Raw genomic sequence first — 17,037 nt, 5'->3', positions numbered from 1 at the left:
GGGCTCTGGGGGCCATACTCTCCAAGGCTGTGTGTGTGCTGGGCTCTTCAGACTTTCTGCCTGTTTCTCTGTAAGCTGCCTCTTTCCTTAGCGCACAGACTATAGCCATAGCTAGATCCAAGTGTCCATCCTGCACGGCACCCCTAGCCACATGTAGCTATTGAAATTTGAGGTTAAATGAACCTAACAATTCTGTTTTTTAGTCTCACCGGCCACATTCCAGGTGCTTGGTGGCCACTCAGGGCTGTGATGGCTTTTTTTCTGTGACAGGTTCTCTTGGATTTACTCAGAGGTATTCTTAAAAAAAACAAAGATGGGTTCTCCTCAGCTGTAACTGGGCTCAGGCTAGGTCTTTCTGGATTCTTCCCTAACTGGATGCGGGAGGGAGGACTGAGCCTGGGCTCATGTTTAGTTGTTGTCTGTCTGGTGCTGTGTGGCTTGGGTCTAGTCGCTTGGCGTCTCTGACTCATCGAGGGACGGACGTGGTGGCTGTTGGGCCCCACTGCATGTGGGACTGTCTGTTCTTCCCAGCTTGGGGACTCTGCTGTGGAGCCACAGACTTGAGAGCAGCTGGTGCAGTCTGGGATGCTACTGCTGAGGAGGCTGCTAGCAAGCACGCTTCCATTTCTCTCTTCTCAGTGACCTGGGTTTTTCTTGCTCCTGTGCTAGGCCAACCCCTTATAGGGGGCCTCCAGCCTTCTGCCCCCTTGTGATAGGATATGCTTTGTTAGACAGGGCAGCTCAGTGGACCGTCTGTCTAGTCCTCAGACCTCCCTGCCCTCTTAGTGCCTACCACCCGAGATGCGCATTAAACCCAGCTTTGACCTTTTCCAAGATAGTCCTGCTTGATTCATGGACGCTTAGGAGAGAGCCAGCTCTTCACACAGCCACGTGGGGACAGCTAGCCTGGTTCCCACCGTGAGAGTCCCAAGTAAAGCCAGGAAGTGTCCCTAAGTGGGTATGGAGGAGTGCCTTGGGCTGGGGCTGCTTCCTGTGCCTGGGTGGCTTGGCTGAATGGCCCGTGTATGCTCATGTCAGCGGGCTCTGAGACACTGGTCACTGTGTTCATTCATCATCCTGGTCACTCTGGCAGAGCCGTGATAGGTGCCAGATACCGCCAAGGGTACCGCCACCCCTCCCCTAAGCCGCGATGCCTCTGGGCCCGCCCCTCCCATGCCTCTTAATTATTTTCCTTAGCTCTTGTGAATTAAATCTCCCGGTAACCACAGGAGACATCTTTGGGTAAGGCCTGCTCACATCTCAGCACCCACAGAAGTCGTTAAACGAGTAACGTTAACTTTCTCCAGGGACCCAATTCTCTCTGAATGTAATTCTCCTCTCGGTTACTGGGAGCCTTTTGGAGGAAATAAATAAATAAATAAATAAATAAAATAAACAGAAGTTCCCAGGGCTTCCTCAGATCCTGTTGGGAAGGAGGGGAGTCACTTGAAATTAACTTTTAGAAGAGGATCACACCACCGCCGTTTGATGATAGAAGAAACTGGTGTCTGGGTGGTTCTGATGGGGGTGCGTGCGCCCCTAGGGTCCCGGGAAGAGTAGGGAGGGGGTTGAGGATTTTGGCTCCCAGATCTGTCCCCGGATGGGTTCTTGCTGGTGGAGCTGTGGGGTGCTGGTACCCAGCAGCCATTGAGGTGACCTGTAGACTGCTTGTCCATGTATTGTCTTATCTGCCTTTGTAGGCCCTAGCCATTTTGTTCTCCTTCAGGCTGTTCCTCTTGCTCCTCCTGCCCCTCCTTCTCCTGCATTTCCTGATCCTCCTCCTCCTCCTCCTCCTACCTCACCCTTTCTCTTCGTCCCCCCCCCCCCCCCGTGTCCTTCCAGCCTCTCCCATCTGGCTTGCATAGACACCACCTGGGGGACAGGTGAGGCTGTCACCCCAACTGTGAGCAGACAAGGCTCTTTATGTGCCACTGACAGTACAGTGACCACTGTTCCCCATGACAGAAGCCTCCTTAGGTCCCCTCTAGGTCACGTCCTGGAGCTGTGACCTGGGACTATCTGACCTGTGGCTCCTGAGGGCTTTCAGGTCATCCTGTGTCTTCCTGAAGCTCTGTGCGGCTGGCCCATCTCGTCCTCTAGGCCTCCCCACACTACACAGCATCCTGGAGCAGAGCCCAGTCTTACGGTACCACCTTGGTTTATTAATGGGAGCGCTTGGAGGGAGGCAGCGCCACACGGGGGACTTTCCCAAGGTCATGGGCGAGCGATTTGTTGGACGAGCCAAGAACAGAACTCCTGAGCTGGGCTGTGCTAACCCCGAGCTCCATTGCTAGCCTGGCGGGTCAGTGCAGAGGGCAGGAGGGGAGTGGGGCTCAGCTTCTGAGATGGGAGGCAGCAGAACCTCGAGGAGGGAGTGGCCAGGTGCTCTCTGCAGCCGTCACTCCCAGGAGAGGAGGGCGTGGTGATCAGTGGTGGGTGCTGGCAACACGGCCTCCTTCTTAGCTGATGCTGGTGTGGGCTGGGTGGGCTGGTAAGAGAGAGCAAAGCCGAGTACCCCATGGCTGCCTGTACCCCTCCTCCACCCCTTTGTTTTGGGGGCGCCCCTGGGTAGTTAATGAGGGTTCTCCCTTGCTAGGTGTATAGGTGAAGGCTGTTGGTCTGCCCTGGGTCTCTGAGCCCAATAGGTATAGGAAGCAAAGGGGTAGAGGATTCTGCTTGGGCTCCAACCAGGAAATCTCCCTGGAGGAGGTGAGCTTTTTGGTCTGAGGCTATAGAGGGGAGAGCTATTCAAGATGGTGAGCTGGAAGGACCAAGCCAGGCTGAGCAGAGCTGGGTGAGGAGGAGGCTGGGCCTAGGGAGGTTGGAAATACAGGGTCTATATTGCAAATATGTGGTCTTGAAGGTAGGGGTGGTAGACAACGATGCAGCCTCTGGAAACCAGCCCAGAGTGGGCCAAGAGGATACAAGACACCACTTATAAAGGTAGGAGGTACTGCTGTTGGAGGCTGAGGGACGGGTGGCAGGAGAGGGCCTTTGTCCCCTTTGTCACCAGGTCCCCGGGGAGCCTGAGGAAGGATACAAGCGCAGTGGTCACTCTGAGGCAGCTTTCAGTGCTTCCGGGCCAGGCCCAGATGCAGCATCAACCGAGGGCCCATCTGGGAAAAGGCAGAGCCTGAGGGTGGGGGGGAAACTGAGGCAGGCTTGCTGCTGAGGCTTGCTGCCACTCACCAGAACACCAGGGCGTTGTCCATGAGCTTGACACCACGACCTTCCCCACCGCGAAACGGCTTACGTCTAACCTCCCCGCCTTGGCTATTTCAGCCTGTGATACCAAATGACAGGGACATAAACATGAAAGCAGGTGCCGAAGGATCCCTGCAGCTGCCTGGAGCTGGCAAAGGCAAGGTCCGACCCCGAGGACCCCAGAATGTCCTCCCCAGGCATGCCAAGGGCTCCTTCTTGGGACACAAGGGTTTGTTTGCCTAGGTATGATTTCCTTCCTGGAGTTTAGAAGCCATGAAGGCCTCTGGGATCTGATAGTTTCTGTGACAGTTTGAGACTCTGGTGATAGGCGGCGGGAAAATCAAGATGAGAATGAGAGGCGGGGGAGGCCACGCCTATAGTCCCCATCCCCAGGAAGCTGGGGCAGAACAGAAGGGTTGAGAGTTCAAGGCTACCTGGGCTACAGGGAAAAACCTTACTTCCAAAAGAACTGAAGGCACAAAGTAAGGCATGGCAGTAGTGCTCTTTTTTAATCCCAGCACTCTGAGGCAGAGGCAGGTGAATTCGAGGCCAGCCTGGTCTACAGAGTGAGTTCTAGCATAGCCAGGGCTACACAGAGAAACCCTGTCTCAAAACAACAACAACAACAACAAAACAAAAACAAAACAACCACTGCCTGAGTCTCGGGTACCAGGGAGGCACAGCAGGCCCTCAGCAGTCAGGGGAACGTGGCCCGTTGTGGGTCTTCAACCAGTATCAGTGTGACAAACTTTAGGGATACCACCAGTCTGGGAGGTTTGCGGGCTAAGGGGGGCTTGCCTGGAGCCCTTCTAGCCTCTCCTGGCTTTTAAATCTATAGGGGAATCACAAAGCCAGGATTCCCATTTGTAAGGAATCCTTAGGATTTCTGTGGGTACATGTGGAGTCCCTGGGGTACACCGCCTAGATCTCTCTCCTGGAATATGTGGCCTGGACTGGGACTTGGTGAAGCCCTCCACCCTCCTCTCTAAATGACTGACGGGGCAGAGAGACAACAGTCTTAGCTGCGGGGAGGAAGCAGGGTCGCTTCTCTCCTGCAGTGCTCTGGCTCTGTGAGTGTACAGGTTGGGGAACTGGAAGGTTCACTGCCCTCCTGTTACTCTGTAAGAAAGGGGTGCGGGATTGGGGCCTCCCGCCTGCCCACCTGCCTCCCCTCTGCCCTATCCTGGGCCACTCTGCCCCATCCCCCAATCCCTGCCCAGGCCACAGCTGTCTGCTTTGCAGCAGGTGGCAAGAGTGGCTGGAGGTCATCTGTGGGGACAGGTGTACATTCCAATGTCACCGCCCCCAGGTGCTCAAGAGTTGCAGGCCCTGAGGCTGGGAAAGACAGGAGGCCTGCAGCTTTAGGGGGGCTCTGCAGGAGGGAAGGGGCTTGGTGACCTTTCTAGCCTGAGGGCTGAGAGCCACAGGATAACAATGCAGCTTCAGTGTCTTAAGTCCACAGAGCGCCCAAGTCTGGGAAAGTTCCTTGGGCAAGGCTCAGTAGCATGTGACTGTTTCCTGTGACCAAACGTCCAAAGCACCCGCAGGAAAGTGTGCTTCAGGAAGCCGGGAGTTTCCAAGGTCTGCTGGGGTCCCCTGGAAAACACCCACCCTCCCCTAGTCTGCAGCTTCCATTTTAAAACGCACAGTGGGTCCTCACCTGTACTTCCTGCACTTCAGAGGGGGAGGGGAGAGTGTACACCTTAGTCATTTCAGCGACAGAAAATTCCCAGCCGGATTTGAATACATAAGCCCCTGTATCAAAATACCAAGTATGGGGATTGGGGGAGCACTATTAAAAACCCACAGTGCTTGGCGAGGTGGGATGGGGTGGTGGTGGGTGGGGGGGATAGGGTGGCACCCTGGGTTGTGATGTTTGCCATTAAGTCTAGTAGTGTCTGGCGTTCAGTCAGCAGAACTCACTTGGTAGAAAGAGAGTGAACTCCTGAAAGCCGTCCTCTCTGTGGAATATGTGTGCACCCATACATGTGCTAGGTAAACTTTGTTTAAAAAAAAAAAAAAGAGTACAGTGTTCACACCTGTAATTCCAGGTGAGGCAGAGAGGTCTTGAACTCTAAGCTAGCCTGGGCTATATAGAGTGATTTCCAGGCCAGCCTGGGCTACAGAATAAAGGTACTATCTCAAAGAGAAAAAAAGCAAACAAACAACGTGTGTAGCCCGGTGGCATTTTAGCAGGTACACAGTGTTGTGCAACCACACGCCTGTTGTTCTTGAACCAGAACAGACCTGTCACCCAGGAAACTGCCCGCACAAGAGCGGCCACTCCTGCCCCAGTAGCTGTTAATGCATCTGCTGTCTGCCTCTGATCTGGCCATTCTGGACACTGCATATGTGGGACTCACATGACAGCCTTCAGGCCTGGCTCCTGCCCTTCACCACCATGTTATGTCTGTGTTCAAGCTTGCTTGGTCCTCGCTTTCTTCCCTTCCCTTCCCCTTCTCTCTCTCCCTCCCTCCCTCTCTTCTCTCTCTCCCCCCCCTCTCTCTTCTCTCTTCCTCTCTCCCTCCCTCCCTCTCTTCTCTCTCTCCCCCTCCCTCTCTCTCTCTTCTCTCTTCCTCTCTCCCTCCCTCCCTCTCTTCTCTCTCTCCCTCCCCCCTTCCTCCCTCTCTTCTCTCTCTCCCTCCCTCCCTCTCTTTCTTTCATTTGTTTTTGAGACAGGGTTTCACTTTTTAGCTCTGGTTGTCCTGGAACTAACTCTGTAGACCAGGCTGGCCTCAAAAGAGCTGCTTGCCTCAGTCTCCACAGTGCTGGGACTAAAGATGGGCGCCACGCCACAATCAATACCTGGCTCCTTTCTCTTCTTCTTCTTTTTTTTAAAGATTTACTTATTTTTATTTATGTGAGTATGCTGTAGCTGTCTTCAGACACACCAGAAGAGAGCATCAGATCTCATTACAAATGGTTGTGAGCCACCATGTGGCTGCTGGGAAGTGAACTCAGGACCCCTGGAAGTACAGTCAGTGCTCTTAACCATGGGGCCATCTTTCCAGCCCCCCTCCTTTCTCTTCTTAAAACAGGATCTCTCCCCGCTGAGTGTGGCCTTTAATCCCTGCACCCTGCATTCCGCCATGGCTACCTAGGGAAGCCACGTCTTGAAAAAAAACAACCAAAAAAAAAAAAAAAAAAAAGACAAGGCTTCTCTCTGCATCACATCCTGCTCCTGCCTCCTGGATGCTGGGATTATAGGCATGAGCCACCGTCCCTGGCCTGTCCCTGTCTCAGGACCAGACAGTACTCCACTGAATGGACATGTCACACTTTTAAAACTCATTCCCCAGCTGGGCCATGGTGGCGCAGGCCTTTAATTCCAGCACTTGGGAACAGAGGTATGCAGATTTCTGAGTTTGAGGCCAGCCTGGTCTACAGAGTGAGTTCCAGGACAGAAAAAACAAACAAACAAACAAAAAAACAAAAACAAACCCTCATTCCCCAGCTGAGCGACAAGGTATCAAGACCCTTTGACAATTGTATAATTGGACAGTACTAGTATGAACATCAGTGCAGGAGGAGTGAATGGTTTGGGTGTCTGTTCTTTGTCCATAAATTTACCATATTGGGACCCTGTTATTTCTTTATGGCTTAATATTCCACCATAGTTTGGATAGCTGGTTAGTCACAGGTGGGCTGGGCTGACCACCTATAGAGGTGTCTGGAGGTGACCAGCCAGACTGAGAGACCTAAAGCATTGATGGGGCTGTCTGTGCTCTTTTTCCCAAGTTGCTGGTCTGCTGGTTGCACAGTTAGGAAGTGAGGGAATCCTTGCTATCCTGGGCTGACTAGAATCAAGGGGCAGGCCTCCCTGTGACGTCACTCATAAAAATCCTTTGTGTGTGTGTGTGTTATTCTGTCATTGATTTCTTCCTCACCCTGAACGGAAGGATAGTGACTCAGCTGATAGTCCTTGTCCCTGGGCATGGCCCTTTCTAGGTCCCTGCTCTCAGGCAGGTTGGGGGTGTCTGTATATCAGCCCTAGAAACCTGGGCGCCAGCCACACACATTCACTGTCGTCCTCTCCAGAAGCAGAAACTGGGGTTCCGAGAGCTGTATTCAAAGGCTTGCTCTTGAGAGTTGGGAACTGACTGTTGTGGCATGTGCTAGGACAGGTCCAGCCTTGGTACCACTGAGGTACATACACAGCTTGTGTTTGAATGATCCCTGAACGGCACCTGGCCCCCTGAAAAGGTGTGAGTGTGGGCTAGTAGGAGGGGAAACCACGGAGATGTGAAAGCAAGGTAGGAATGAGGGCGGGTCCATGGGTCGCAGGCCTCAGCACCAAGCGGGGGACACAGGCAGTCCAGGCCCAGGAGTCAGTTCTGACAGTAACAGAAGCCAGGAAGAAGGGCAAGCCTGTTCACTGAAAACTGGGTTTTGTGTAGGTGAAGAAAATGGAGGCTCCCACTGATGGCTGGTCACTGCTTTTGGACACAGACTCACCCACCCTTGTGCTGTGTGCCCTTGAAGCTGGGCCCCGCTGCCTGGGCTTTCTCTTTCTCTTTCCACACAGGCCTGCCAGGTAGTCCGGGCGGGATGCGATTCTGGCTGTTCTGCGCTTTCATAAAAGCCTGCTAAAATAAGACCACTCCGGGCCGGGGCCTCCTGGCTCTCCATCGCAAATGTTGACAGTGGAGAAAACGTGGCCAGGTTCCTCTCATATAAAAATAGGGAGTAAGCATGGAAAGAAATGGAAACCTGGCACCCCCCTCCCCCCAGGGATGCCACTGTGGTGCTGGTCAAGGACCTTTTGGGGGACAGCTCCTGAGTGGGGGGTAGGGTGGGGAGGCGGCAGTGGTGTCACCAGGGACTGTAGTGTCTGAGTGTTTGGTGATTAGGGACAAGGGCGTAAGTCACTTGAGCAGGCTGGGCAAGCTGCCCTGCCTCTTCTTCACCACAGGGAGAAAAGGCTGTAATGGAGTTGGGGTGATCGCCACGAGGGACAGCAGCAGGCTCTCCCCAGGACGCCACAAGCCAAGAAGAACTTGAACCTGAGCAGAGCCAGGCCACTAAGGGCACCACTGGCCACTGGCGTGTAGTGCCAGCAATCTCAAAGCTTCTCCGGGGAGTCTCTGTCCTTTGGAGTGTCCAAGCACGCCCCGCCCCTCCACCCTTTCCTCCCCCTGCCTGGCCCTGGCCCAGCCGTATAAAGTTTAAAGGTTTTAAAATGCAAATATTTCTCTTTTATAGATGCCAGCTGTCTCCAGAGAGAGCGATTTCTCCTTGCTCAACTTCATGGTCCAATTAGCCTCTCATATCTGAGTCCTAGAGAGCCGGGGTGCGGGGGTGGGGGGGTGGGGGGGGGTCTGGGCTCTGAGCCGGTGGCTTAGTAAGCTGTTGTCTGGGGTGGCTCGCAGTAGCCTGGGTGGAGGGGTGCTTTGTAGGGGGAGGGGCCTTGAGCCAGCAGGGCTAGGAAGCTGTCCCCGGCTGTGTGGGGGGTGGGGGTGGGGGTGGGGAAGTTAGGGGCCGGGTCACAGGGTCTGGTACAGATTTCCAGGCTCCGGGTGGAGATAGATGCAGGGGCAGTTGGTAGCCAGGACATTCTTCTGTTTAGAAACAGAAAAGCGGGCAGCCTGCGCACACTGGCTCACTTCTCCCCTCAAGTGCCCTCTTCCCGCCCGCCTTCCAGCCGTGCGCCACGGCGTCCCCATTCACCGGGGCTCCGAGGCGCTCACAAAGCGAGGCAATTAGAATTGAAAATCTATGCAAAAACAGCTGTTAACTGGTTGTAAAGGAGTGCAGCTGTGTGCAGGGCGCGGGTGGGAGCCGGCGCTGAAAGCGCAGGAAGTGGCGCCGAGGCCCGGGGTTAAGAGGAAAACTCCCCCCCATGGGCCGAGGGGGATCCGCTAGGTCTTAACCCCTTCCTGCGGCCTGGGTGACCTCAGTCCCCCGACAGCCAGCCGTCAGACCGCGTCTTAGACGGAAAGAGTCCTCTCTAGAAGGTCACCAGCCACCTTCCGGGCCCGCTGTCCGGCATCTTGTCCTGGGTCAGCAAGCCTGGGTTAAGGCAGTTAGAGCCTGCTTGGCCAGCCCCCAGCCCTGGGCAGGCCGCCACTGCAGCGAGACAAGGGTCTCCCCCCGACCCCCCCCCCCCCCCGCAGCAGGCTGGGAAAAACCTGAAATTCCGCCTCCTCGGGCTGTCATTCCCATACACCCTAGAACAGCTTAGTAAAGGTAAATGCTGCCCCCCAGGCCCTGCCTGGACCTTAGTACCTGGCTGGCCTCTCATTCCAGCCCATGGCCGTCTGTACGGGTGGGGCCTGCCTGGAGAGCTGAGTGGCAGAGGCAGGGATGGGAAAGCCTTCTGGGAGTGTAGCGGGAGCTTTGAAGAATGGCTGCCCGGACCGGACAAGGAAGAGGGAAGAGAAAGAAACTGGGGACAGTTTGAGGGCTCAGATGGTCAAGATGGATGGAGACCAACCGGGCAGACCCCCTTTCTCTGCTTCTCAGCCCCCTTCCAACCCTCCCAACCAGGATGGTTTTCCCGGTACTCATCCAGAATTCATCCAGATACTTCCAAAAGCAAAGATGCCAGAAACCCAAGGCCAGAGGCCTCCCTTCTGCTGCAGAGGGAGAACCTGAACTCAGAGACACCTCCTCCCCCTGTCTCAGTAACTGGGGTGACAAACTCTGCTGAAGGTGTCTTAGTCAGGGGGCTGTGGGAATACTGCTAGGGGTAAGCAACCAACTCAAGGTCAGGCTTGTCTTCCATTTTCAGAACCTTGAGGCAGGTTCGTTGACACTTGGTAGCGGTGGTCACCACCTGCCTGGCCAGACCTGGAGGGCACTCGATGACAGGAGCCCAACAAGTTTGTGCTGGGAAAGTCTGTGGTGGTTAGTCTGGTTCGCGCTGCAGTCTAGGGCTATCAGATAACCAAGTAGTCGCCTCTGGTGATGGCAGCTGGTCAGAATGGGGAAAGTACACCATATTCAGTCTTCCTGCTCAGCCCCAGGAGGAAGACTGGAAGGCAAGACTCCACCTGACTTCCGGGGTGCACTTCAGACAGGGTTCAGGCGAGGGAGGGGGGGGGCATGACCTTGGTGAGGAGGCTCCAAGCCATCAACTCCCTAACTCAGGCTGCCTCACGTGCCCCGCCTATGAGCCTCCAGTATCTGCCCTGTGGCCTTTCTGAGCTGTGGCTCTGTAATTTTCGGTTTTGTTTCTGGGGTGGCCTTTGTGAAACAGCCCCAGGGACATGATATGTGTCCAGTGGATTCGGCCCATACCCGTCCGGGTTCTAGCAGACCCTGCAGGTCTGGAAACCCTGCCTCCCGCAGGTTTGGTGTTCATCTGCTTCTGAGGTCCCAGGCTCTCAGACAGGGTGGGGTTTACAGAGACCCAGCTTAGCCGGGAAGGGCTTGCGGGGGGTGGGGGGGGTGGGGTGGGGGACTCCTGCTCCCTTTTCTAGGTGGCCCGGGTGTGGCAGAACCCTAGCCAGCAAGAAAAGCTGGGCGCTTCTGTGTCCTAGCCAGGCAGGCATCCTGAGCTGGGAGGTCCCTCCCGCTTCCCAGGACTGCCCCTAGCACTGTAGGTTTCAAATCCTTTCTCGGTCAGTTTCCCCAAACAAATGGGACTGAGGGAAAGGACCCAGAGAGCTAAGGTTGTATAGCTGGGGTTGCTGGTGGGGTGGGAGCGGGCAGCTGCGGGGAGGGGGGCAGCTAGAGGGAGGTTAGCTTTTAGCCATGGAGTCAGGAATTAGCAGTCCACCCATACGGGGTATATCTCGCTAACAAGGGGCCAGCCACATGGTTGCTAGACAGCAATTCCCACCCTTAAACTCAAAGGCCCTGCTAGGGATTACTGATTTCCTGGGGCCGGGTGTAGGGACAGTCAGGACCATCCATCTCCTGGTGACTGCCAGCCTTTTCTGGCCTGGGTGCACATAGCTGGCTCACTGCTGTCCCCCTGTGGCCACCGTGGGTGTCTGTCACCCTTCTGCTACCTCGGACACAGTGTGGGCAAGATCCTGGAGACAGTCCTGTTTTGAGAATCCGTGGGGGGATGGGGGGGGGAGGATGCCTGGCTCACCTGCATGCTTGTAACCTCGAATACTTCTGGGCAAGTTCCTCATTTGAAACCCCGGTTGGGGGTACGGTTTTCAGTGGAGCTGCATTGTATTGGAGGGGGGAAGCAGCCATCTCTTAAAAAAAAAAAAAAGCAAAACAGGTGGTATCTCATAGTGGTCACCCACAAATTTATAGGATGGCCTGCCTGGTTCTCAGCAAACAGGTGACTGAACTTGGCCTCCAAGACACCCCTAGGGAGAAAGGTGCGACAGGATTTGGAGGAAGAGCCGGGTGTTGTTACCTGGGGAACCTGGCCCGCAGGCTGCGCAGCCAGGTGCGAGCTGTTCATTTACATGTTGTCCCCTCCCCCCCCACAGCCTGTAATCCAGGTGGGAAAGGGGTTGGACCAGCCCGGGAGGTTTTTCATTTTGTTTTTACGGCTCGAGGCCAGTTGTTTCTCTCTTCTGACACCTCCCTGTCCCCCCTCCCCCTCCTGCGTGCGATTCCCGGCGGGTGAAGGCGCCTGTCCCCGCCCCCCACTCCCGGGAAGCCCGGTGCATCCTCCGGGTCTCGAGCGTCGTTAACTTGCCGAGGCCACGCTGCCGGGGGCGACGCGAACTAGCGCGTGGACCAAAGGCCGCGCGGCGCGTGTGTGGGGCCAGGGACCCGGTGGCCGCAGGTAGGAGCAGCAACTCCGCCCGCCCTTGCCCTCGCCCGCCCGTTTCCCTTGTCGTTTGTGGTCGGCCAGGGGCTTGTGCAAGACTGGCCAGGCGTGCGCCCCCGCCCCACGGCATCGGCGGCTTCTGCTGGCGCGGGCCCCGAGCGCTGCCCGCCGCCGGCGTCATCGGGAACAGATGGACGGGGGGTGCTGGCGCCCGCGCTCGCTCCCGGCGCTGTCCCGGCTGGCGCGGGAGGGAGGAAGGCGGGGGAGGCAGCGCGCGCCTGCCGAGCACTGCGCGGGCATGTCCCGAGGCAGGTTTGGGGCTGGCACCGCGGTGGAAAGTTGAAACCCGCAGCGGCGCTGAGGTGCCCCCCCCCCCCCGGAGCGGTGGCCTCCGGGCGGGCTTGAAAGTATGAAAGCAGAGGATCATTAGAGAGCTGTGTAGAAAGGGCGGGCGGGAGAGACCCCGGGACCTCGCGACGACCTTGCCACCTCACTGGATGCTCCCTGCGCGCTGGGTCGGGCCGAGGGACCCCGGCTGCCCGGGGTAACCCCGCGCCTCCTGGGTGGCGGGAAGGGGGTGTTCTAGGGACCGGTCGCGTTGGGGGCGGGGACGCTGGGGCCCACAGTCCCTCTCCGCGCCGCCTGTGGGTGCCCAGGAATTTCAGGACGCACCCTGAGTCATCCCCGTGAAGTGCCTGGGTGAGGTAGGGTGGGTAGGGGCGTCAAGAATGGGAAGGCGGTGCGCTGGGGCCGGTGGCGCGGTGGGTTGTGCCAGTTTCTGGAGGCGGCGGCCTCGCCTCTGACCGCAATGCCAGCTACTTAACGATGCCCCTGGCGCAGCGGCGCCTCCCTGGACTTCAGCTTCTAGAACACGGGCTCTTTTAAAGAACGACCCCCTGCCGTATGGCCTTCACAAAAATCCCTTAAAGCGAGATGGAGACTTTGCAAAACTTGGGTCAGAGGCTCGTGGCCCGAGCTCTTAACATTAAGTCCTTTAAAGTTGCGGTAATAGATCAGGCATCTTAGAGCGAGGGAGGCCAACGGCCTATATTGTGTGGTCCCCTCCATTGAGCACAAGGAAAGGCCTCCTGAGCGCTGGGTTTATCCCTCCCCTCTCTTAGTGGGTGGCCAGGTGCCAGGCACTGTTCCAGGCGCTTGGGGAGGCGGCTATGAGGCTCGGATCTGGGAGGCGTGATGTAAGCCACTCCTCCCTACTCTTGGAGATGAGTGGCCCGCGAGGCCTCTGAGAGATCCCCCTCGACTGTCCAGCCAGGGTCGCCAGGAGCGCCAAGAGCGCGGGGGCGGCACCTACCCGGCGGGTTGTGACCGCGCTGGGTGCTCCGGGCGGTCCGTCGGTGCGCGCGCGTGCGCTTGCGGCTGAAACCCGACACCTCCCGCCGGCTGAGGTCAGGGCGCCGGGAGCGAGCCGGGGCCGGGGAGTGGGCGGCGTTGCGCTTGGGTGTGTCCTCGGCGGCGACAGCAGCAGGTGTTTCTTGGCCCAGGCCCCGGAAGCTCCACCTCCCCGAGCGGCCGAGCCGCCGCCGCACAGCCCCGAGTGAGATAAGCAGTTCAGACAAACCCGGGCGACGGTGGCTCCGGCATGTGTCAGGCGCGGCGGAGCGGCGGGGCCCTGGCATGAAAGGTGAGCGCGCGGGTGGGAGGGTGGCGGGGGTTCCCTCGCTCTTCCCCTCCCCAAGTTTGTGGGTTCGGGAGGGGCGCCAACGGCCGGTGGGTTCCAGGTCCCGCGGGTGCGAGAGACCAGAAGCGCGGGGGCGCGCGGCCGACCTGAAGCCACACTCGCGGCTGCGCGCGCGCGCTGGGCGCAGCGGGCTCTGCGGCCGCGGAAGTGCGCTGGGAAGTGCGCGGGGGCGGCTCCGGGGCTCGCGGTTGTAGCAAAACTTTGGATGGGGCGGGGGCGCCCAGGCAGGTGGTTGGATCGTGACGGGGGGGTGCCTTGCCTGGGATGGCAGTCGAAGGGGCCTCCGCGTCCCCCCCCCCCGCCCGGCCCTTCCCGCTCCGCCTGGATGCGCCTCCCCGCCCCCCCGCGGCCGCGCTGACGGCGAGTGGCCCGCCCGAGTGGAGCCGATTCAATTATATTGCAGCACCAGAGACACCTCGTCGCCCGCCGCCTCTCCGGCTGGCTAATTAAATTCCCTTCTTGGAGGCGGAGCGGGAGCTCGGCTGCCCTCCCCGCTGCCCGCCTCTCCGAGCGCCGGGAGGTGGCGGGGGCCGCTTCGGATTGCGAGCCGAGCAGGCTTGGGGCCGCAGGTCTGGGCATCGGAGCCGGGAGCGAGCAAGGGGCGCCCCCACGCACCTGCCACCCGTGGTGGGGGTGCCAACTCGAGTTGGGTCGGCACGGTGCTTGTAAACCAGCCTTTGTCTTCCAAGCTTTTAAAGCATACTAAACCCTTCCTAGACCCCCGCGGTGTCTTATCTGTCGCGGTTGGGGCCCACACAGGTTGGGGTTTGAAAACAAAAAGCGGGACCACCAAATGGAAAAGGGCAGAAAAAAAGACCAAAATACCAGATCCTTTTGTAAAGGGGGCCGGAACAAAAGGCGCAGCCTCGCTCTAGGAGGGAGCATCAGGCCTAAGCCGATTTCCAGCACTAGGGGACAAAGAGGCAGGAGGTCCAGGCTGGGCGCTTGGCAGTGTCTCAGTCTCTTGCCTGAGACTGGTTTACCCCTCTTCCCTAGGAAGCCGGGGCCCCCCCTGGCGAGCAGCCTTCCCTGGGCGTCCGTGTTACTTAAGCTTGGCTACTTAAGTGTTGCTCAGGCTGTGTTTACAGCCGCCCCCACCCGCAGGCGGGGAACCTGAGGCGCAGGCTGTGTCTGACTCAGCCACTCAGTCGCCCCGCCACAGGTGAGGGGGGCCGGGGCACAGGCTCCGACTGGCAGCGTGTGTCATCTGCTGTGCTGGGTGTCACGCCCCACCGGGTGGACCGGAACAGGGTTGCTGGCAGGCTCTCTCGATGGGCCTCTGCTGTGCAGAAGCCACTTGCTCAACACTTCTCCCAGCCACCGGGTCACGCCTGACCACCTCCTGGGGGGTGAGGGGGGGCGCCTTGATGGCTTGGTACAAGGTTGGCTTTTGTCGCCTGGTTTGGCAGCTGGAGCGGAGGAAGCTTGCGGGGAGGGGGGGCGCTGGTGAGCAGCCAGCGGGAGACCCGGGGTCAGCCACGCCTTCGGAAAGGAGGTGGGAGGCCTGTCCTGGCTTTGGGCTCTTTTCTGCCTGCCTTAGGGCAGGTTCTGAACCAGGAAGGCAGAGAGGCCAGATCAGGCCCTGACCTGTTGGGGGCAGCTATTAGGAGCCTGTCCAGTTAGGGTTGAAAGGGGGGGGGTGCATATAGTTCCCTTAAACTTAACATTTTAAAATTACTAGGATCCAGGCCTTGTCAGGACCCACCAAGCCAACCTTGGGGCTGGCCTGGGGGCCAGTCTGGTGCCTCTAAGGTAGTTTTTAATGGGGTTGGTGTGGTGGGAAGGTTCCAGAGAAGCCTGACCCCTTCGGAAGCTGCCATTGCTCTTGGCAAGCTGTCCGTCTGGCAGACAGGCCGCCTCTGGCTGTGAGTAACTTCCCTGTCTCTGGAGGAAGTTGGAAGCTGCAGATCTCAAAGGGCTGTGCGGTTTGCAGAGAGGCAGCCGCCACCTCAGGGCTCTGCACCTCTAGCCAGAGGAAGGGGGAGAGAGGCCTGCGCCACTTTGTGGTGAACCTGGGGCCTGCACCTCCTGCAGGCCCTCGCCCCAGCTGGCCTTGACCCTTCAGGCAGGTGTGGTCCATTCCCCCCCACCCCCATCTGAAAGAGGTCTAGCCTTAGCTCCCTGCTGGTCTCCTCCCCTTCCCTAGAGACGCAGTGAGTAATAGCCAGCTGCCACTTTTCTCCCTTGCCCCCAGGAACCCGCAGGGGCTTGTGGGGTGAGCCAGCGAGGCCGGTTTTTCCTGGCTCCATCTGCAGCCTTGGAATGCCCAGCCTGGGTTACTCCAAAGCCTGGTAGGGTTGGATAGGAGCCTTCTGGTGGGGGGAGCACACTAATTACCCGTGTTGTGGCAACAGCCACAAACCCTCTATGAGGCCCAGCCCACCTCTTCCCCCTCCCTCCCTCCCTCCCTCCCTCCCTCCCTCCCTCCCTCCCTCCTTCCCGCTCCTGGGATCTTGGGGCGAGAGAGCATGTTTAACCTGCAGAGAACCGCGTTTGAGGTGACATTTCAGCCTGGTCTGTGCGGCAGACCTGCCGACTCTCTTTAATTTCTGCCCCCATGGAGTCTCAGATCTCCGAGGCTCAGCCAAGTGCAGCCCGCCAGTACTGCTGGCTTCACTTCCCACGATGGCCTTTCTCCCTCCCCCCCCCCCCCAGGCACACAGGCCACGGCCTGGGAGGTGACGTTTCTGAGTGTTCCTGTCAATGAGAATTTATCGAGCGCCTCCTGAAGCCAGCCCCGCGCTCGCTGCTGGGAGGTGTACAGACAGATGAAACGGGAGGGCGTCCAACGGCAGCTCCCGGCGGCTGCCAACGTGCGCTCCGGAGGCCTTTTAATCTGGCTTCTGCAGCGGATCTCCCCACCAGCTCCTCACCGCTCCTTCATGCCCACCCCAGCCAGATAAAGCTACTTGAGCAGCCTTGTCTGGCAAGTCCCTGTCCTTGTGCAGGTGGCCCCTGGGTCTGGCCGGCTCCAGGTGACACCCACCCCTCCTTCCTCCGTGCCTGTCCCCCTTGTGCCTGCCTTTTAGAGGATGGGGGAGTGACAGCTAGCCAGGCCTGAAGAAATGGTTGTAGGTAACAGGAAAATCTTGAGGACACCAGAGTCTGTCCTTGGTCACCGGGAAACTGTGAAAAAGGGGTTGGCTGTTAGGGATTCTGCCGAAGGAGCCATCATTAACTGGAGAATGGGGTGTGTGGAAAGGGGGGCTGATTTGGGGGGATCATTATTGACTACAATTTAGGAAAGAAGCATTCATATCCAGGCCAGGCCTTCTTTCAGATGAATCGCCCTCTCCAGGTGGGACCTAGCTTCTATATTTTGTTATTTACTGTTTTTTTTTTTTTAAAGAAGATTTATTTATTTTATGCATATGAATACACCACCATTGCTCTCTTCAGACACCCCAGAAGAGGGCATCCAAACCCATTACAGATGGCTGTGAGCCACCAG

The 17,037-nt window shown here is 57.9% G+C and overlaps 1 protein-coding gene across 10 annotated transcripts in view; it reads left to right on the top strand.

Annotated features, from left to right (window-relative positions):
* Gse1 (Gse1 coiled-coil protein) overlaps nt 1-17,037 on the top strand; it is a 365,720-nt gene that overhangs the window by 309,542 nt on the left and 39,141 nt on the right. Inside the window, exon 1 of one of the 10 annotated variants that reach the window (XM_052166231.1) lies at nt 13,374-13,529. The exons of 8 other annotated variants lie outside the window; for them this stretch is intronic. In XM_052166231.1, coding sequence (XP_052022191.1) covers nt 13,523-13,529 — 7 coding nt within the window. In that variant the 5' untranslated portion in view covers nt 13,374-13,522. Of the gene's footprint in view, nt 1-13,373; nt 13,530-17,037 lie in introns of those variants that run through there. One more of the 10 variants, XM_052166234.1, reaches the window with a different exon arrangement.

The sequence above is a fragment of the Apodemus sylvaticus genome, chromosome 21 (assembly GCF_947179515.1).
Source record: "Apodemus sylvaticus chromosome 21, mApoSyl1.1, whole genome shotgun sequence".
In the NCBI taxonomy this organism is placed as follows: Eukaryota; Metazoa; Chordata; class Mammalia; order Rodentia; family Muridae; genus Apodemus; species Apodemus sylvaticus.
Note: the sequence above shows the minus strand (reverse complement) of the source record. Positions and strands in the feature narration are given on the sequence as shown.